We start from the raw sequence: 23,336 nt of genomic DNA on the forward strand, positions 1-23,336 counted from the left end.
GTCATGAACATTTCCTTCAGCAAACAACAAAGGTAATTGCTGCCTGAGTACAAAGCGATGAGAAACGTTTGGTTTACTTCCATCAGACAATTTGGAGAGAGCCACTGTTTACTCATTTAACCCATCAGACCAGTGCCTGCTCAAAATGGTATCATTCAAGGACTGATGGAGTGAGACGAGCCTCCTGATTGCAGATTCTTCTAATTTCACACTTACTAGGCTTCATCAAACAGAATGTTCTTGTCCTATTATTACAAGCCTAAAAGCTGACAGGTGTGAATGTTTAAGCAGGACAGCTTTATCACAGGTTAAACCTGATCAGCCATTATTTCACAAATTTCTGTAAGAAATATTCTGCTCTCATACCAAATCAGTGTCTCTGGCAGTCACAGTCCCAAAGCCATATAATATTCAGCTTAATTTGATCAGAACATACAAAAGTTTCTGCTGGATGAGATCAAAGGTCCACCGAGGCCTGTATTCCGTGGCATCCCCATTTTGTATGGGTCAGAACACGGTATTCCATCTATGTGCTCCAAACCTCGCTGGGGCTTTTTGCTCCAGCAGGGAGGGAGGGGCAGAAAGCAATGTTGTGCAATAGCACTTCCAGTTCTACATGAAATGATATCATAATGCTCTAGGAATTCCCAAATCACTATAGTTTTACCATAGAGACTGAGGAGTTCCTAGAGTGTTGTGACATTCTGGGTGCTCAACTAGAAGTGACACTGTGGAATTGTTTCTTAAGTCCCCACCCCCCAAAATTCTCCTACTAATTGCCAGCACTCAGCTGGCAACCCTACTTTTAGCAGATCTTCTAGTTTAGTGTTCCTGTTTGGGGCATGACTTCAGTTGCATTAAGGTTTCCTGGAAATTATCTCTTCCATCAGTGGAAATCCATACATTCCAGAAAACTTCTTGTCTTATATTTTACTGCAGTTGCTGAACAATGTCATATGGGCTTAGATATTTTCACCCCTGCTTCTCCAAGTCTGTTCTTTTATAGCAGCTCCATTCTTCAAGACCTGCCAAAGGTGCCAACATGCCAGGTCATCGGCCTGTACAAGAAGGGTTTTCCCCCCTGTGGTGTTCCCTGTACTGTGGAATGGGCTTCCTAGCCATGTCCCTCTCTCTCACCCTTGTCAGTATTCCAACATCATAGCAAGGTCAAGTTATTTTGAAGGGCCTCTCTCATAGATAGGAAGCCCATCTAAGAGTGGATATATACTGAATAAGCTTTGGTTGTTTGAATCTATTTTAATTGTTGTATGTGTAGTTTTAATAGGAGAAAAGCAGGCTATACATGCCAAAAAATAAATAAACAGGGGCACAGACAGGGCCAGCTCTTCCACTAGACCAACTAGAGCGACGGCCGAGGGCGTAGATCTCCGACGGGCGCAGCAAGGCCCCTACTGCCGCCTGCCCACCCCTAGCATGGCTTTCTGGGTGCCCGCTCCACAGTGCGCCCCTTCCCACCAGCTCGCTTCACCTCGTGCCCCCACCTCCTCCCTCCTGCCGTCGACATGCCACCTCTCGGGATGCTTCGGAGCGGCGGAACTTTTCCTGGTGGCTGTGGAGCAAGGGAGCCCGGCCTGGGGGGGGGCAGAAGGGTGGCCATGGCGTGAAGCCTCCCCGGCGCCCCAAAGCAACTTCATTGCGAGACCAGCGACGCAAAGCAGCTGGGTGGTTTCCAGCCAAGGAGGAGAAGCCCACAGCAGCTACCGCCGAGAAGGGGAAGCGAGTCTCTCCCCCCCTCTTCCTTCCACCCACAGCCCAACCGGGGTGGGATCAAGGTCTGGGCTGCAAACTTTGCTCAGAGGAGGAGGAGGCTTCACTGGTGGAGGGCCCGCTGGTCTGGGCTGCGGGTCTGTTGGGGACCTCCAGTGGGAGGCGGACCAGGTTCACCGGGGTTCTCCCATCCTTCCCTCTCTACCTGTGGCTGCTGGCAGGTGACCTCCGAGGTCAGGCTCGACAGAGAGGAGCAGCGCGGAGAAGCCTGCAGCTTCTGCCAGGAGCAGAAGGAAACCACCGCTGGCGGGGATCTGAGCGGCCCCCCTGCAGCAGGACAAGAGGCTCAGGTGCCACCCTTCCGCGTCTTCCCCCCTCCTTCGAGGGTCTCAGTCGTGCGAACTGTGGGGCGCCAGTGGGAGCTGACTGGCCCAGTGGAAGGAGAGTGGTGGTGGCCACCCGTAAATCGCTGGGAATCTGAAACAGCCCCGACTGCAAGAGTCCAGCAATAATTGGCCTTGAACCCCGCTGCTGTTTTATGCCGTATTCCCGTTCCTCCAGTTTTCCCAGTTAAGGGAATGTGGCGGGTTTGGGGGTCCCTCGTGACACCTCGCCTGGGGGGGGCACCACAAGCTAGCCTTGCCTAGTGTGCTAAAAAACCTTGGGCCGGCCCTGGACACAGAGCATCCCACAAGGAGATACTGCCACTTTCTCATCAGTGCCATAATGCAGTTGCATACACAGTATATCAGCAGAAAATTGAATCCCATCTGTACTACTCCAGAAAATGGAATAGCATCCACTAAGTCAGAGGTCTTCATGCACACTGGAACTTCCACGTGTGTTGTAGAGCCATAAGACTGGGGATAGGATGTCTGCTACACACTTAAAGAGTTAATTTCTTCTGAAAGTTTGCCAAAGTCTAGCCTAGACTTCTTCCAAAATTTGATTTGCTCTCATCCATAACTAATTATTGTAATGGGGATGGGGCTATTATAGAACTTTCATTAGTAGTAAGATTCAGAGAATGCATATTTTTTTCTCTTTCATCAGCCACTATGTAAAATTGAATAGATATAGAATAAAGACATTTTGTTTGACCTGTGAGTATGTCTAATGGATAATTTATTTTATTTTATTTATTATTCAATTTATATCCTGCCCTCCCCTCAGGCTCAGAGCGGTTAACAATGAGGACTCAAGGCCATGCTTAAAACAGTTAAAAACAAGATAAAACAATACAATAATGCAATAATGTGCTGGTGCTCCAAATGTCCATGATTCCAAGATGGGTTCTGGCAAGATAGATCCAGAACAATAATGTAAGTTCCAATGATGTAAGTTCCAAAATGACACAGTCATCCAGTCTTCGTCCCGGGGCCATCTAGCACCCTGATGGTATCTACACCTTTGTGGTGGCGGTGCGCTAATGGTATAGTGGCGGCAGTGGCCCCTACTCAAATGCCTGGTGGAAGAGCTCCATCTTGCAGGCCCTGCAGATTTGCGCAAGGTCCCGCAGAGCCCGGATCTCCTCCAGGAGCTTATTCCACCAGGTAGGAGATGCCACCAAAAAGGCCCTGCCCCTGGTTGCTGCAAATTTGACGCCCCTCGGGCCCGGGGTAACCAAAAGATGGCGGGCCCCCAACCGTAGTGCCCTTGGGGGAATATATGGGGAAAGGTGGTCCCTTAGGTATGGCGGACTTTGGCCATCTAGGGCTTTAAAGGTAAGAACCAGCACTCTGAAGCGGATCCAGTACAGTATGGGCAGCCATTGCAGCGCCTTCAGCACAGGTCGGATATGGTCCCGCCTAGACAGGCCCGTCAGCAGCCTGGCTGCCGCATTCTGCACTAGCTGCAGCTTCCGGATTTGCGACAAAGGCAGCTCCATGTAGAGAGTGTTACAGTAGTCCAACCTCAAGGTGATTGTCGTGTGGATCACTGTGGCCAGGTCATTGCGGTTGAGGAAGGGAACCAACCGCCGAGCCAGCCGAAGATGATAAAGGCTGACTTGGCAGTGGCTGCTACCTTGGCCTCCATCGTTAAGGAGGAATCCAGGAGCACACTCAAGCTCCTAACCCTCAACGTTGGCACCAGAGGCACCCATCGAATGTCGGGAGAGGGAGTCCCAAACCCAAACTGACCCGACCTAAGCCCAGGACCTCCGTCTTTGCTGGGTTTAGCTTCAACCAACTCAGTCTGAGCCAACCAGCCATGACTTGCAATGCCCGCTGAAGGTCATCTGGGTCGAAGTTCAACCGGCTGCCTAGCATCAGATAGAGCTGGGTGTCATCTGAATATTGATGACACCCAAGCCCAAACTTCCAGGCTATCTGGGCAAGGGGGCGCATGTAGATGTTGAACAACATCTGGGACAGCACTGCCCCCTGAGACACCCCACACTCCAAAGGGTGCCTCTGGGACCGCTGATCCCCTATCACCACCCTTTGTTCCCGACCTTGAAGAAAAAAGGCAAGCCATTGAAGGGCTAGCCCCTGAATCCCCACGTTGGCGAAGCGGTGAGCCAGCAACTGGTGGTCGACCGTATCAAATAAAGAAGAGAAATACAAAGACTGCATTCCTAAGCAGTATCACCCTCTTCTAAGTCAACTGAAGTCCATGGCAGTAACTTTCAGTTCAATTCTAGTCTAACTAGAATTCTACTGAAGTCTATTTAATGAGGATGACTCGCAAGATAGGGTTTTTAGGATTACACCATTCATTTAGGATTGTAATGAGTGTCTTGGAATTAAAATTCATGCAGAGAACACAAATTGTTTCAGGAGATTAAGGATACAGTTATTGTTTATATACACTTGTAGTAAAAGATGACCTATTCTAATTTGATGTTAGTAAAGATAGCACAAGTGCCTTCTGTATATGGCCTTGAATGTACACATGGATGGATAACATTTTTTTTTAATGATGTGTTATAGGGATTTATAAGAGCCAGAGGCCAGATCATTTGTAGTAACCTTGAGAAACCTAGCCCAAATATCTGTTCAGTTTTATCATCCATAGCAACTGTTATCACTACATCTCAAGCAGCTGATGATAGAAATAAGACTTTCGTCCATGATTCAGAGACCTACATACATATGGAGTCTCCTTATATCAAGTAAGACCACCGTAGTGCAATCCTAAGCAGAGTTGTACCCTTCTAAGTCCACTGAAGTCCACTGAAACTTAGGATGGCGCTGTTGGTCTACCTTGGCCCCGGTCACACGGGCCAGATAACGCAGGGGGGAGGTGTGGCTGTTCACCCCAGAGCAAAATAAAGTGCGGTAGCCCGATCACACGGTTCCCCGAGTCTTCGCATTTAGGCTGTTAGCTGGCAATCACACAGCGATGCTGCAGCATGGCAAAGAAGCGGCGCAGCAAGTATTTTGCGTTTGTGCGCATGCGCAGTTCTGCAGAGCAGCACTGCTTTCAGTTACATGTTTGTGTGCATACACTTACGAAAAAACATCCGGTTTGCCACGGGATACTAGCGCTCCCGTGATCAGACGCCTGCCCCTGCCCCGCATTTTCTGGATTCTAGTGCACTTTCTGAGGTACTTTTTAACTGCACATCTTCGGCGGGATACCATGGGTTGGCCATGGGTGCGCTACGCTTCCCAGATGTTGCAGTGTGATTGCACCCCAAAAATCCGCCTGACATTCGTGCCTTTAGCACAGCAAATTCTCCGTGTGACCGGGGCCCTTGATTAGTATTTACTCTGGCAGTGGCTCTCCAGGGACTCAGCAAAAAGTCTTTCCCAAGCCTTGCTACTTAGATCCTAATAACAGAAACTGCTAGGAATGAACCTGAGACATTCTGCATGCAAAACATGTATTGTACCACCAAGCCATAGTTCTTTCACACATGTTGGTTACTGATAGAGAAAATAACTCCATGGATATAAGCCTCTTTCTTGATACTTTCCAGTAGATGACAATAGGAAACCCTGCTGTGTGCTTGGGCAAATGTTGGTGGATCACTATATAAATGCTATGGAAATAATAAGATGTGTCATACTCCTATTGTTTGAAGTGTTGGTCTTATATCTGCTCAGCCAACAAGAGCAAACTCACATGTAGAAAAATGTTTCAGTCAGTACATTTGGAAAATAATTATATGTTCTTACAAAGAAGATTTAAAATACAATCCTAAACAGAGTTACGTCCTTCTAAGTCTCTTGAAGTTAGTAGGCTTAGAAGGGTGTAACTCCGCCTAGGACTGACTGTGAGTCTGTGATGGTTTATACGGGGGTTCTTACTTACATTATTTGTGTCTAAGTCAACAGTAGCGTTTGCTCATAGCCAACCCATAATTTGCTATGGCAAAATAAATTGAAAATTAACTTCCAGTCTTGCTAAAAGATCATGCTTTCGGTTGCTAAATGATCTGTGCGAAATGGTCTTCATCAGCAAAAGAGATTGAAGAGTATTTTCTTTGTAGATGATTAATAAAATGACCACAGTTCTTGTTTGATCTACCAGGATCACTGACTGCTTACCTACTGAAGAATCTAAATGTAAAAATATTATTTTATTCATGTTGAAGTATGCCATAGAAGAGAAGTTAGGAGACTTTGGGGGGAGTGATTATAACATATAAATTAAAATGTCCATATTCTAAAGATGTATAATTAGTTGGTGTTAATCAAATGAAATCATTGTAAGTTTATTCATTCCTTTTTCATTTCCACCCTATTTGGGGTAGTAGTGTGGGTCATTTTTGGGGGGGCATGGAATAATGAAGTAAATAGGGAAACTCATTCACATGAGAGCTACCTACTGGAGTTCATGAATGTCTCTGGATAGGAAAAAATTAGGATCTTTTACACTAGAATTGTTTTATCTGACTGATCAGGCATATCTAATCCCTGAAAGCTACGTGGACTGATTCCCCTGAAGACCATACAGCAAACCAACAAAATTTTGAGATCAGCACAGGTTCTTGAAAACATACAAGAAAATCTTAGGTGTAATAGCAAAATGTATGACATAAGATTATACAGTTTTTCTAGACTGGATATTCTGTTGATATGGCCAGTCTTTTGACACTTCAAAATGGGACCATACTTCTGGACCAGCACAAATATTTCAGTGCCCCGATCCTGCTCATACATGCCTGAAAGAAGCATCTTCATGGATATCCACAGCTGGATGTGGATTAATTCATGTGGGTGTTGTACACAGGTCAGGACTGCCAAGAGGGGGAAACTGTGGAGACAAAATTCAGGTGGAACAAGTCAGCTGGTGAGCGAAGACAACATCATGCTACATCCAGCCAAATGCCTTTTTCAATGATTTTTCTTTTGATGCAACCACTAGGGGCACAGGAAGTCTGAGCACATTAAAAGGCACACTGAGTATGGGCTAGACTCACCTTTCTGCAAGACTGAAGGAAAGTGGTAGTTAGTGTGTTGCAGCAAGATAAAACAACCTTTCCCTCTCTTTTCCTTGATTTCTCTCTCTCTCTTCCCCATACTCTCATCTCATTCATTTCTCTCTCCCTCCACCTAATTTTTCCATGTCCATCCCCCATTTATTTTCAAGTCTTGGTCTCAACTCCTCATCCCTATCCTGCTTGGCAATAGAATGTAATTAATAATAGTACAGTAGCAAACCTTTGTTAATATTATGAACAAGAGGGGGGAGGTAATATTTCTCCATTATGTAACAAAGTAGTAAAAGGATGCTTCCCCCTCCTCCAACCTTTACATGCATGGGAATGGAACATTAATCCGTTTTAGTGGTTATACATGTGGAACAGATGTTAGAACTCCCAGTTCAGGCACTGGATTGTTACCATTATTACTGTGTTGGTGGAAGATGTAATAGCTCTTTGTAAAGGCTACTTTGCTATATGACAAATGATGTGATCTTTTAATGACATTAAATTTATAACAAATGTCATACCCAGTCTTTCTCCCCAGTGGAGACTGAAAGCTGCATTGGTCTCCTGTCCTCCACTATATCCTCACAAGAACCCTGCATAGTAGTTCTGGCAGAGAATGTGTCAGCCAGCAACCTTCTATGCTAGACTGGAGATCTGAGTATTAGAGACACATGACAGATTGCTTAAAAGCTCTCTTATTACATGTTGATTTTGAAGATTACTTAGTTCAGTGTGTTCCAGTTCTCTTCATTTTTGGTACTGCGACATCCATCATCATTCTGGGGTTGGTAGTCAGTTTTCAAACATGTAGCATTATTTTCTGATGAGTTATGGCTGCCAAAAATAGAGAGCTTCCATTGCAAATAGTACGGGGTGGGGGTTGTTTCACGTGGGTCAGGATATTCCTAAGCCTTTCAATTTTGGCTCTGGAACTTCCACAATCATCCTGAAACTGATGGACACATTTGAGTCTTCTCAAAGGAAATCTCAACATGAGATTTATATTTATTTATTTATTTATTTATTATATTTATATCCCGCTCTCCCTGTGGATGGGCTCAGGGTGGCTCGCACTAGCAGCACAGTATGGCCAGTTAAATAAAACAATTAAACAATTAAAACAATCATACAATAACATTTAAAATGCTCGCAACAGTTATCCATCACTAAATTTAGGTGGCGTACAAAAGATGACATACTAAATCCCGACTTAGTGGTCTTCCGGTCTTTGATGGCATTTTTGTCTGATCTCTATACAGGGCCAGTCCACTGACCACAAATATTGATGTAATAATAGTTGGTGGTAGTGGTGGGTGGCTCCTAGTTGAAGGCCTGGCGGAAGAGCTCCGTCTTACAGGCCTTGCGGAACTGTACAAGGTCCCACAGGGCCCTGATCTCCGGGAGCTCATTCCACCAGTGAGGAGCCGCCACTGAAAAGGCCCTAGCCCTGGTCACAGTGAGCCAGTTATCCTTGGGGCCTGGAGTATTTATTTATTTATTTATTTATTTATTTATTTTTATTTATTTGGGATTTATATCCCGCCCTACCCAAGCGGCCCAGGGCGCTTAACTGGTGTTGTGACCCTGACCGTAGTGCTCTCTGGGGTATATATGGGGAAAGGCAGTCCCTCAGGTAAGTCGGACCCTGGCCATATGGGGGGGAGGAGAGAGAGATGGATTGACTCTATAAAAGAAACCACGGCCCTCAGTCTGCAAGACTTGGAGGAATTTGATTCATAGGGTCACCATGTCAAAAGTGATTTGACAGCACTTTACAAATACACACAACCAGCTTTATTATCTGATGAGTTATGCCTGCCATAAGTGGGCAGATGGACAGACAGGTGAATTCTTTTATTACTATAGATTCATGGTAACAGCAAGGAAAGTGATTTGTTAATGATCTTTGGTTTGGATCAAGGTCATATGGGGGACCCTAAGGTGGAATCTTTGTCTGGGGACCCATGGCGGGTCTCAGCAACCCTGGTTGTACATGTGATTCCCCAGCTCAGTCGAGCAATGAGAACAGCTCTACAGCTGCTACCTATGGTGATCTCAGTTTTTCAGGAAAGATAGGAGTGCTGAATTCCATTCCCCCCCAGCCTCCCACTCTGCCAAGCAACTAATCAGAGCAGTTTGCAGCCTATTTGACAGGGCTCCTTGTGGACAGGCTCAAATGTCATATGCCTGCATTGTTGCACTGGGGCCAATGGCTTTGATGTGCTGATTTTGTATGAACTGAAAACTCAGATGGAAAATATGCCAGTCATATGTAGATGTTGGTACACCTTTAGATGTCTAGGGACATTTTCTTGAAAAGCCATTCATATTGTTAGAATATGGAACATACATAGAATATACCTGACACAATACAAGACTGAATACATAAGTAGACTCAGTAATTCAGTACATCAGGAGTTTTTTTTAGCTGAAATACATGAATTCAAGCATGGTTTAGTTTTCAACAACTGCATATTAAGCTGTATGCTTCAGCAGGTTCCATATATCAACTGCTGGTTCTTGTTCAGTATTTTTAAACTTTATTTTTATTAAATTTCAAAGACTTTACATAGAAAGAGGAATAGACATGAATAGAAATCATAAGTATATACATCAAACCATAATGATAATATTTTTGTTTGACGTTTCTCTTTAATGGGAGGATAATGAACTCCTGCCTTGTTGTAATCTACAGGACACCCTGCATCTGGTCATGATTTTTCTTTTTCCAGTGGGGGAGAGTGTAAGGTTAAAAAATTGAAGCTACATGCTCTGGCTGTTTAGTAATCCCACAGCCTTTCCTAGAAGGGTTAGACAATAAACTATCACTGACAGCACCCTGGCAAACTGCCAGCTTTTCTTCCATGTCCCGTATTTTTCACTCCCAACTCTGTTGAGTTATTTGCAACACCCTTTTTTAGATTTCAGAAGCTGCTTTTGGGATCTGCTGGGTTCTGATGCAGAAAGAATCACACAATGTGGCTTTGTGTGTTACCTTTGGCTTGGGACAGCAAACTCCATCTATAACATAACATACAAATTGGGATTCCATTGCATGCAGTCTGCCTGTATGGTTCTTGATCCAGCAGGCTGATCAGTATGTGAAAGTAACTTAGCTTTTGCAAATCTTATTTGTTGATCCCAACTGCTAATCAGATCTCATTGAAGCAATTAGAAACACTGGCTTGGTTCCGCTGTAATGTAAAACCATGGCTTATTTTAACAATGGTTAGCTTGTAAAACCAGGATTTGGTTTGCAGATGCTCTCTCAGATCCTGGTTTGACTCAACAAATTCTGATTTCATCACCTTCACTCTGTAGCTAGGGAAGGCAGTGATGGGGAAACAAGCCAGAATGAAGCCAGGATGTCCTTGTTCACACATTATGTAAAACCATATTTAAGACTAGCTGTGATTTAAAAAACAGCAACTTCAGACCTAGATTGATGGACTCTAACTGTGGTCCATCAAACTAAACTTGGTAATAGCCCATGTTCAAACAATCCATTTATTCATAATTGTTTAATTAAAGCATGATTCTGAACTGAGCCATTTTGCAACACAGTAAGTGAAATCAAATCAGAGAAAAGGCAAGATACAGAGTAGCATGTAAATAATCCAAAAGTGACAGGTTGCAACCCTTGCTGTTGCTTCAGAATGGAGGGCCTCCTTTTTCTCTATGGAAGGATGAAGAGGCTGGTTGGGCAATTTCCACCCATACGGGTATTGTGGAAGGCAGAATTTTTGGTTCAGTTTGCTCCACCTGCCTCTCTACTGGGCAGTTTTTGCATTTCAGTTGGCTGACCTGCCCTCCCTTCTATAGTGTGGGCTTTTGCTGGTTACTAATTTTGGGGCCGGGTAGGATTTTTTCACCCTCTTTCATATTGGCCTGGAGAGGGGTTGGGTGGATGGTGCCATTAATTAGGTTTCCCTGGCAGAAATCTGGCTGCCAGGGAAGGGGGTGAGCACCAGCAGGCAGACCCCCCCTTGATTGGGGGGACATGTTTGGCAGGAGGAAGCAGAGGAGGAGGAGATTTGATTTATACCCCGTCCTTCACTACCTAAAGGAGTCTCAGAGTGGCAGATTTCCTTTCCCTTCCCCTGTGAGTTAGGTGGGGCTGAGAGAGCTCTTTCAAGAACTGCTCTTTCCAGAACAGCTCTGAGAGAACTGTGACTGACCCAAGGTCACCCAGCTGGCTGCATGTGGAGGAGCGAGGAATCAAACCGAGTACTCCCAGATTAGAGTCCGCGCTCCTAACCACTACACAGAGCCATCAGTGGGCAGGAGCCTTGGAGGGGAATGCAAATGGCCTGCAATGCCCTTTGGATTTGGCCTCCCCTCAAGTTCTGCGGCTTGAGGTGGCTGGCTTCCTTTCAAGGGCTTATTTTCAAGTCCTGACAACAGCCATGTTATCATTGGCTTGCACCAGGGGCTTGGTGGCTCGCCCATTTCGAGCCAGGAAAGGGACCAGGGTGTATCCCTTTGTCTAGGCTTATGTTTTTCATTGGCCCTTGCCAAGTTACAGTTCATTCAATTAAAGTTAAAAATTTAATAAAGCTGCCCTTTATTTATACCAACACACCTGTGTGAGTATCTTTATTCTGATTAAGGGGGCAATATAAGAACTTAAACAAGAAAAGTTGCAGAGGTGGGCTTTCTTTTCCTGAAAAGGTTTGATAAATGCCACACAATCATGTGGCAGAAAAAAACTGAACTGAAAACTAAAACTTTAAAAGATTTGCTACCTTTTCACAAAGAGCAAATGCTACTTTTTTCACTAACAAGGAAACCTTTATTTATTTGTGAACTTATAGAACAGAGACATATCTTAGTTCTAAAGCATTCGAGCACTGAATGAATATAGTTCTAATACAACCAGCATGCAAAAGAAGTCTAATACAACTGGTAATTCAGCCCTACACCATTCTAAACCCATTGACTTCAGTGAACATAAAGGATGTAATTCTATCCTTTTAAATCCATTAAAGTTGATGGGCTTAAAATGTTGTAACTCAGTTTAGGATTGCACTATAAGTAACCCATCATCATGGGCAGAAAGATTTTTAAAAGCAAATTTGCTGTGCTGTGTCTTTGTGACACCAGAATTTCAGACCATGAATCACAAAATTATTAACATCAAGCTGCTTGTTTAAAATAAAATTGAACTACAAGTGGGTATTGTCTTATTTACACAATTCATCCTTTCCACATCCACAAATGAAATAATCTACAAAAAATGTGACACCACTGACTTCTAAAAATGGAGCTATGAATAATTAGTCCATTCTTCTGCAAAAGAAAAGGGGCATTTGTTGCTGATGCTTGTTTTTGTTACCTCTCAGTAGAGGATTGTAATAGTATGCAATATAATGAGTGATGTAAATTGATGCCAACGGATTCAGTATGAGTGTCAAATCTTGCCACCTACTTCCTCCATTGTTTGAATGCTGTCAGCACAAGGAATCCATTGTCCAGTTCTTCCAGTGCAGCCATTGTGTAATCATAGTAGTGATTTGACTCTGCTAGTGGATCCCATCACAGCTATATTACCGGAAGTCTTACACAAAATGAAATTAAAAGGCCCTGGTGACAAAGCGCTCTCTCTCTCTCTCTCTCTCTCTCTCTCTCTCTCTCTCTCTCTCTCTCTCCTGTAGAAAAAGGAGAAATGAAAACTGCCTTTGTGAAAATTTCTTATAGAATAGTCTTTTCTTATTTCATAATGTAGCCAGCTGTACATGGTCAACATTTCAAAAAGTCAAAATGAGATAAGCCCAAGCAGAATTCTTATTTTTAAAAATATGTCTCGAATATGTCTGATGCTGACAGTCACCACTACTTCCCTAAGCAAAGATATTCTCTGTCATGCCCTTACAGCACCAAGACCCAACCTAAAGAAAGCAAATTATATGACTTGTCTGGTTCCATGGGCCTTCAGGGTCACAGGGAACCTGGAATTCTGTCCTCCTTGTTCCCCTGCTTGGTGGCCTGAGTGTCAGCCCTCACTGGAATGGCTGTGTGATTCTAGAAAGTGGGGAAGGAGGAAGAAATGTTTGGTAGAAATTGTCAGCTGCCTGCCAGTTTCACACTTCCACCATCTCAAGGATGGGAAGCATGTCATTTGCTAACCAACAGTCACTCTCAGCAGCCAGTGACATTGCCAGAAAAGACGTGTTGTAGCAGTGAAAGCATAAACCTGGGGGACTAAGCTTGAAGCAAGAGGTGAAATTTCACTTTTACAGATGCATATTCGGAAAGTTAAAATGCCTTGGTGCTCAGTTACGAGCTGTTGTTCATAGGCGTAATCTTCGTGGGGGCGGCGGGGCTTCAGCCCCCGCCGAAATTTTCAGGAAGGTACTCAGCCTCCCCCAGGAGCCACCCTTGCTCCTAGCAAAGCAATGCCTCTGGCCCAGCCCCAGCCCCCCCCCCCGGGAAATTGGAAAGTCTACACCCTTGGATGAATATCATATCCTTTTTTGTAATCCAGTGTTGTTTTTAATGAGCTGATGTGAACTTACAGGAGTTTTTCTAAGCTTCAGTGTCTTCAGTATGAAGAAGCCAGGACTGATACCCATACTTTGATCATCCTATGGACCCTTTTGCAGTTGGATTTGTAGAATTGCTTTATAACCATCACCGTCATTTTTTTTCACATTTTAGCTGGAGAGTGACAAGACAAATCTAAAATCTGAAAGATGGGCATCTCGGGAAAGTGGCAGTGGTGGTGGAAGGAGTGAAGAGATGGAATCTAGCGGAGACTGTGATGATGAGGATGGGTGCCAAGGATCGGGTGAAAAGAGCCGCACAACCGGTAGGACTAATGGGTTTGCCTAAACATGCATGGGGAATTCACCAAAGCTGTGTTTGTCTACGACATTATGAATTGAGGATTTCACTGATTGTGTTGTGGCTCAACAGGCCTTCATAACATAGTTGCTGTTACTATGAACATAGCAGACACAATGGCATAGTGTACATAGCAGTGTCCTTCATCTGGGCTGTTGGCAGCGCATTACAATGTGTGATTATATGACCACTTCCATTTTGGAACTGCCAGCATATTGAGATAATGAGGTAGATCAAATTGGGTTGGGTAATTAATTCCCATATGCATACACACATATAACTTTTAAGCAACTGTTTAAAGTGTAATGTTTATTCTACAAAATATTGCATGATGCTTTCTGTGTTCTTCACCAGGATTTTGGTTTTGCTCAGGGCTTCACGTAACATGTTTCCTCTTCAGATTGATACAAATGAAACAGCAGCCAGGTGCTACTAAGCACTTTTTAATTGACTATTAAACTATTTATGTGCTGTTGCTTTGCCAGAATACACCAAGACTTCATTGTCTTTCAAACACCCAGTAATGTAAAATGAACAGCATTTCAAACTTGGCTAACAGTGAACCTCAACAGCACAGCATATGAAATCTACATTCAGCCTATCTCCTCATATTGCCATATTAGATTAAAAAAATTATACTTCATTACTAGAGGTGCAATGATTGGATAGGAATTATAGGCACTAAAAATATAGTCCAAATAAATTTTCATGAATGCTTTGAATTTGTAACATTAAGACCAGCAATTCCATCTTGAGAAAATTATAATGGTATTTTGTAATTAACTTTAAAGCACTGTTATGTGTTTAGGCCGCTAGCTGTAAATCTGTTTTGCATATCTCGATGCAATTAAGAGAGAGAAGGGGAGTAATCTAATTAAAGACTCTTTTGCTTTCGTAGTAATATGATTTTTCAAAACTCCAGAAATTTCATTTAGCATCAATTCTGTATATGCTATAAACCTTGGTAATTTTAAATGGCACCATATTTCAAATATGTACATTTCATAGCTTGAGATATATTCAGAAGCTTTTGAATGGAGTTGGCCTCCTCATTTTCCCCATGAAGTGGTTAGATACTCCCAGCATCTGATTCCAGATGCTTTTGCATTGTCTATGGCCGAGGACAGACTGGCAGTTTGAAGCGCGAGGGAGTCGTGGCAAAAAATACCCGGAACAAGTTGTTCCGGGTTTTCCCGGTCACACTGCGCCAACTGATGTGGGAGCATACCGGGGAGGAGGCACAAGGGAGTGTTCGCACTGTTGGCCCACCCCTGCCGGAGGCGTGGCTGTAAGGCATGGCTTTCTTTTTGGTAATCCAGAGATATGCACATATGTGCATAAGCACACAAGCAATTGCAGCTTTCAGCGTTCACACTTTGTTGGTGCGGGATGACCACGCTCTCCAGGGTTTGCTACCACTTTCACCGGGTACTTTTTAAACTCGGGAGGCAAGCGCTACAAGACGGGCTGAGTACGGTTGGGGAACGCCTGACAGATGTGCCTGTGTGAACAGCCCCTTTAATCCGTTTGTGAAACGTTTCTGGCACGTGCCTATCTCGGGGCAAACTGCCAGTCTGAACTCAACCTTTGTAGGGGTACTGTTCCTCAGAACTCTTCATTCAGACTAGAGGATATAATTGCTCAGAGTTGGGAGGCAGAAACCAATGTTCTACTCAATAATTGTATATTATTAATTACAGCAACACTGCTTTACAGTGTGACCTATTTAGTGCATGAGACGGCTAGGTGCATATGCAGAGTTTCATTTAGAAATTCTCAGCGGTTGTACAGTTAAACTCAATTAAATAATTCCTTGTGGTTTGATACTGAAAATTCTGAGGCAACTAACTAATTATTATTTTAAGATCATTACCAAGGTAAATCAACTTCTAAGAAAACCATGAATATAATGAACCATGTGTATAGAGGGTCATATGTGAATTTCATTGTATGTAACATATTCAGTGTATAAAGAGAATCTGTTCTAAGTATACTGTATTATAGTAATGGATTAGGTACAGTGTAACAGAACATAGAGATGGGGGATCAGTCAATAGGTATAAACTGGGTGATGTAGCTTTTGGGTGGACTAAGATAAGTTGACGATAACAATAAGGAATTGTTTTTGCTGGAATTTTGTCCTTCTGAGACTAGGTGGGCTTCTATTTGGTTGATTTGCAGTTTCAATTCCTTTTTGTTCCTTATGCTTTTGGCACTTCTGTCTTCTCATGGGGCCAAGTTATCATTTTTACCCAGTAATATATGGTAGTTCTCAACAGGTTGAGAAGTTTGCCTGGTAAAAGAGTATATCAGATAACAGTCCATCTTTACTAAAGCATGTGCATGTTTGTGATGTCTATTTTGTTTTGATGGGGATTGGTTGAAGACTGCCTTATGTACCAGAAACATGACACAGAAATAAATTAATCAATGCAGACAAAACACTGTGTAATAACCAACAGTATAGATATTTTTTACTGTTATTGTTCATGTCAATATTAGGTGGAGTGGGTGGAGCTGAGCCTTTGCTAGGGCCCAGAAACTCTCAAGGAGCCCAACATAAATCTCTGCCACCATTTTCAGTTCTGCTGAACACAAGTGGAAAGCCAGTTTCTATGTATGCTATCAGCAAGTGGGATTTAGAAGAAGGTTAGGGTATAACAGCCACTATATAGAGGCCATTTCCCTAATCTCAGATTTTTAAGTTTTACTGTTGTTATGCAGTGTTATTTCAACATAAAGAATTCCTAATTAAATCCTTTTTACAGAACTTGGGACAATGGGGTGATAGGAGGACCCCTCTTGCCCATTACTGTAGCTGGCTCTGGATATAGCTGAGCTGGTTACAGAGTTAATATATGATAGGCATGTGTTCACCTTTATCTCAATGGAGCTCTTCATTTACCTAGCATTTTCCTAAATGCTACAAATCTAAAAGTATTATCAATGTATGTCACTACTTGTGTTAATCTCTTCCATTAAGATTTGTGGAATGCCAATGTTTTGTTTACTGTAATTGCAAATAAGCCTTTTATAGCCAAAGCAATTATTAGCTCTTAAAACCACTATTTAGATATTTAATTATATCTACATACCCACATGAGTGTGTTCAGTTTGAATTTATACACTTGAGATAATCACCATTCTCACATCTCCAGGGATTTGTCAGGGTTTATGTGCATTCAGAAGTTCAACTTAAGGATACCACTGAGCCAAAATGGGAGGTGAATTTCCTGAATGTATTTGCCTTTCCATTTCTTGGTGAATTTCCACACCTTTTTGCAAAAGGGTATGAACAGCCCCATTCACATGACAGATTATTGCACAAGTGTGCACAGAGGAGCAGGAGGAGAGAAAACATAGTAACCCCCCTCCACATGCAATTGTGCATGCTGGTTTTGCTCATGTCCAAACTTTATGCATGTGTGCTCTGTCGACATGATGAAAAACATGTATTCCCTGTCATGAGGGCAGAGTCTGCATACCTACAGCTTGTACACATGTAGGCTCCACTTTTGTAATTGGGAATCATTCCTAATCATGAGGATGGATACACTGTGCCCATGTGTGATGAATATGCCATGTATTTGAGGCTACTGTTAAAAGAGAGAATATGTCACCATTGCTGAGGTAATTGTACTGATGCTTCCTTATCCATATACTGATCCATTCGTACATATTTAGCTACTTAGCTACTTAGAACTTAAAGTGAATTGTGCTGTACCTTAGGTTATTTAATCACATGTTCAGAGGTCATTTCGGGGGGGAACGCGGGGGAACACAGTTCCCCCAGGTGAGGTACGGGGGGCGGGGCACATGACGAAACCCTGCCCCCTGCTTCCGGCCGCCCCGCTTCCGGACCTCATTTAGCCAGGAGGAGGCAGGAGAAGAGGGAGGGTAAATTGCTTCCTCCCTGCCTCTCCCCACCCCTGCCTGCCTGGGGCCAGGGAGGGCCTTTGCGGGGCTTCCTTGCACTCCTGCCGGCCTTGCAGGTCCACCGCCGGGCCCCTCATGGGGCTCGGCAGTGGAGCTGCAAGGCCGGCGGTGGCGGCCGGGACCGTTGGGGGCGGGGTGTGTGGCCTTATGACACACTTCCGGTGATGTCAGGGGGTGTGGCATATGCTAATGAGTTATGCTAATGAGTTCCCCTAGCTCTTTTTCTACGAAATGACCCCTGCACATGTTCATCCTATTAAGCTTAAACCTAGACATCTGAAGCTAGCCCAGTTTCATCAGATATCAGAACCTGGTTAGTACTTGGATGGGAGTCCAACAAGGAAGTCCAGCTATAGCAAACCACCTCTGTTCATTTTTTTCTTGAAAACCCCATGAGGGATCGCCATGGGTCTGCTGTGACTTGATAGCACTTTCCACCATCAAATCTCATTAAACCTATTGTAGGGCAGGTGGGCAATATCCACATTTGACAGCATAGCTACAGCTGGACTGAGTTCTGGTTGCCCGTGAAATTGCCAACATAAGATGGCAAGGCATGGAGAACTGCCTAGTTGCCTGGCCAATGGAGATGCATTCCTTATATCACTGCCACCAAAAAAGAAGCAGTTGTGCAATGGAAGAACTATTGCTATGAACAAATGTGAAAAAATGGACAAAAGAGTGTGAGATATGGGGATTGTTTCATAAATGATAACTTTGTGGCAAATTGTATATCTCATTTCAGCACAAAACTAATTCACTTGCTTATTTTTGATATTTGAAAAGGTGTTATACAACACAGAATGAGGTTGTTGGGGATTTGGCACAGTCTTGAAATGCACTTTTTCATATTTTGTAAAGCCAACACCACAAACAAAACTCTCCAAATACCAAAAAAAAAAAAACCCTCCAGCCCCAACATATAATGGAGGAAGACTCTATATAGCCTTCTTTCTGATTTTTTATTATTATTTGGAAAGACATTTATTCCTGTGAAGGGAAAATAAAACAACACATGAAGGTACAGCATTGTAGTGGGAGGGCCATAAGCTCTTGAATATTGATGGGCAGGACCACACAGTTCAGCTCCACAGAGTTTTGGCAGGAACTGAAATGAAAGCATTCTGCTCATCTAAAGCTCCTGAGTGAATCTTGGAAATCAGAATGGTTTGTATAATTTACTATGGGTGCAAACAGCAAAAGGGCAATGTTTTTCCTGGCCTCTCATTGTATCACAGGAATTCTCAACCCCCCGCATCTCCAGGACTTTTTCTTCTGATCCCAAGACTGCAGGACTGCTGTGTAGCAAAGGGATGACAGAAAATTTCACCTCCTTGATCAGAGATTTCTCAGGATGGGAGGTGGAATCTAGTCCAGCCCCCCTGTTATTTGCTAGACTTTCTTCTTGTATGCCCCCATTCCTATACAAAAAAATTCCAGAAAGCACTGGGTCCTGGGCTTGCTCAACAAATAATTTCAACCACCCTGAAAACCCTGGTCCCAGTTCAGGTTCTAATAAGGATATTGTGCTTCTCAGCCTGCTCTGAAAATTAACCCAAGTTATAACAATACATCTGTAAACTGTATAGAGACACATCGTGTTTCTGTGGAACTATGCAATAACAGACTCTCCTTCTGCCATCCTCCCTCATCACCCTGAACATAAGGACAGGCATTTTCTTCCAGGACCTCTAGTGGTTACTGGCATGGTTTCAACACATAAGTCTTATTTCTTCATAACCTGGGATCAGGCTTGACACTGAATTTAATCTAAAGTGACATTTCATGGTAAATTTCGTGATTCCAGCTCAGAACGCATCTAAGGAACATCAAAGAAACCTGATGAGACTAGCAAAAGTTATCGGGATATTCTGAGAACGCCCAAGTTCTCAACAAGTTCAACTAAATGGGATTTCAAGGTGTTTTTGGAGGCTAAACTGGAAGAAAGTTAAGCCTAGTAAAATATTCTTATCAAGGTTCTACACATCTTACATTTCCATTGTTATAGATCCTTTCTACTTATGAATGATAAATATTATCAAAAATGTGGTGACAAGATAAGCCAGCAGTTTTTGAAACCAAGTACAAAGTTAAACTCAGTCAACATGCCCATGTAGCTACCAAAAAGAGAACGTAGGTTTGTACTTTCAGAAACCATGAGCATTTTTCCTCAATACCCTTCTTTGACATGCAAATGATTTCACTTTTTTAAAATTCTTGACATCTCCCTGCCTGATTTTTTATCACATCTCAGCAGCTGTTGAAAATTAATGTATTTCTCTCATTGTTCATGAACGCTATCATTAGGAGCCTCTTTTGCATGTCAGGAACCCTTTCCCCCTCATTATGTTCTTATCCATTACTGCTTCTGTGCCTCGTCTTCAGCACCAATGTACTGTATAAATTGTCATCTTAATCAGTCTTCATTCCCATGAGTCATGTGTTCAGGTTGCACATCGACTTGTATGTATCTAAATATGTAATAGTACAGCTGGTGATTTTTTTTTTTTGTAATGATTATCCCATCAATATTCCAAGAGTAGAACATCTGCTGGGCACATGCCACAGTTACCAGATCCTCATATCTGCAGGTCTCTCATTTCCTTGCACACTATCACACTATTGAATTGTCTTATATTTTTCTCTGCTTCTGTCTAAGTCTGAACATCCCATGTCATTCCAAGAGAATTCTTCTTCTTCTTTTTTTTTGGGGGGGTACCATGCATTTCAGGAGGTGTTTTGTTTCCGGCACTCTATTTACAACCTGTACAAATGATTTCAGGGTCATACCACTCTAAATGGTTCATTCTGTGCAGGAAGAGCTTAATGGCCTTCTTTAAAACCTTTCTCTTCTTTATTTGGGTTCTTAGATTTCAGAATGGAAGGATTGTTGTTCCCCTGACTACAGCTTAATCAGGTTCCATTATCAACACAGTGGATTTATTTTCTACACTGTGGATTCAACAGTATATGATAAGTCAAACTGGTTGAGAGAGTTAGTGAGAGAAAATGTTACAAAATCAGGGAGCGGGGGAGAAAGCCATTAAAAGCAAAAGGGGAAAATATGTGAAGAAAAAGGGGATGTAGAAATGGTTTTATTTTCAGACCAAAATAATGTTAGCTGAGCCAATAGCAAAACATAATTTGGACATAATACATTGTGTTTTCTATATATTGTAGAAGTGACAAATCTCTGCCCAGAGAGCCTGCAATCTAACAACCTCACCCCCTACCCCCCGCTGTAGCTCTTATAGAGCAAGCAAAAGCAAAAATTACTGCCACATCTTGCATGAGGCAAGTGCTACGGAAATGCCCCCTCTTTGTGGGGCATTTCTTTGTGGGACACTCCGATTCCTCAGAGAAAGGTTTCATTTATCATTATGTCCAGGTGCTGAGAGGGTGGATGAAGCCTCCAACTTGTCAAAGCCACACTATAACAGTACACTCTGCCTCATCTATCACAATATCTGTGCCCCATTAACTGTTTTGCATTTTTAAGATAGCTTTGTTTTGTTTTGTTTTAATCAGTTATATAAGTAAAACTACATATAATGTTACCCTTTGGGACTTTTCCATTTTGATGATAAGTATCGTAAAATCACATTTGGACAGGATCTTCACAACTGTGTATATAATAGGCACAATCCGTTTGTACTGTGGGTGCAGTACTTGAGCACGGAGGATCCCAACATGGCTCAAGAGGGCATTGTTCTTTCTTCTCCCTTGCTTATGAACAAGCAAGCACTCAGAGAGCACCAAGTGATGATAAGGATGTAGTAGTTCTGTCTGAATCTCCCATATTTTTACCAGGTATGAGGTGTTAATGCTTGGAGTACAAGTAGCACAACGCATGGAAAGGGAGGGTTGGGTGGTGATATGGTAGGAGCCCTCAGACCTTGACTCATTTTCCCTAGTGTTTCATTGCACTGCATGGACTGGGTAGAGGGGGGAAGAAAGGGCTCTGCTGAGAACTATTTGGATCCAGTCTGCATGTGCATACTGCTCCAGAAGTGTGAGTGGATTATGCCAAATGGGTCCCTTCAAGGGAGAAGATAATTTTTCACTTTTCCGCTTCAAAAGTTACGTAGTCCAAGTCTTTTGAGAACAATTTCCTACCACTGAAGCAAATTACTATTATTACAGTAGCAGCTATATATGGCATTAATATTTTAAGCAAGTTTGTAAATTTTCCAAAGGAATGCTCTTTGTTCAGAATCATATTTTTTTTCTTCTACTCATCATGTATTTTCAGAAGTAAAATCAGGCTTTTCCCACAAAACCTTTAGACAACTGTAAAGAACAGCACCAATGATGAATAGTGATCTAATGAAGATCAGTAACCAAAACAATTCATAATGAATACTAAAATAATTCAACAAACTATGAACAGTCATACTTACCAAGAGACATAATTACCATACTTACTTTCTTCAGTGCCACTGAATTGTTTTGTAACTGCTTCATCAAAATGTTTTCCCTTTTCTGCTTGGAAATGTATTATCCTTAGGGTAGCCATTCCCCAGTTGGGGGCAGGGGGTTGCCTCTTTTATGGGATTCTTCCCATTGGCCAGCTGGTCGGCAGGAGGAAATTCCCCCCTCAAAAAAAAAGTGATGTCACTGGAAATAAACACGACGTGCTTATGTCATTCGGAAGTAATGTAGGCACATCAGTGACATCGGGGGGCTACACTCTGGTTTTTGAGCAAAACTCTATGGTTTGAGGCTGATTTTACCCCCCCCCCAACATCACTGACATGCCTGTGTCAATTCTGGATGACATAGACACGTTGCATAATGTCACTTCCGGCTCCCAGAATGCCGTGCCATCCCCCGCTGGTATTTCAGATGGACCTGGCAATTCTAATTAACCTGAATAGTTTGATGTTTGGCATTGGAGGATGAAACTTTTGATAAAGTCTGGTAATGGGTTGAGTTTTAATACGTTAAGGTATGTCACATTCCTCCGTAGAAATAATGCATGCAATCATATTTTTCCTACAGCTTAAAAAAAAAAAAAACGTTTACTTTTGGAAGGCAGTCACAAATAATATAAACAATATTCTGAGAAGATATTGCTGGCTTCAGGTAGCAAGTCTAGAAAATGCAGAAGAGTGTCAATCAAAGGAAATAATAGTGGGATAATGAATCAGTGATCAGAAACTTTGGTATTGCCTCTAAATTCAGAAGACAAACACTTCTTATTCTCAAATCATAAATGTATGAAATAATTATATCAGACATCTCAAAGAGCTACTATATTCCTTTAACAAATCGCTGAATTTCACGTTCATTTCCAAAATTTACTAGTAAATAAATCTGCACTATTTAGCCACTTCTGTACTTTTTTCTGATTTCTGCAAAATACACTGATTTTATGATTTCTGCAAAATATACCAGTTTCTTTTTAAAAGAAAATCAGTGCTAAGAAAGAACCATGGCAATGAAA

General features: G+C 42.7%; 1 protein-coding gene across 1 annotated transcript in view; it reads left to right on the forward strand.

Annotated features, from left to right (window-relative positions):
• The window catches only part of LOC107116252 (glypican-5-like), a 285,574-nt gene that overhangs the window by 107,484 nt on the left and 154,754 nt on the right, over positions 1–23,336 (forward strand). Inside the window, exon 3 of the mRNA XM_015418145.1 lies at positions 13,769–13,919. Within this exon, the coding sequence (XP_015273631.1) occupies positions 13,769–13,919 (151 nt within the window). The remainder of the gene's footprint in view (positions 1–13,768; positions 13,920–23,336) is intronic.

This window comes from Gekko japonicus, unplaced genomic scaffold (assembly GCF_001447785.1).
Source record: "Gekko japonicus isolate JY-2015 unplaced genomic scaffold, Gekko_japonicus_V1.1 scaffold1745, whole genome shotgun sequence".
NCBI classification, from domain to species: Eukaryota; Metazoa; Chordata; class Lepidosauria; order Squamata; family Gekkonidae; genus Gekko; species Gekko japonicus.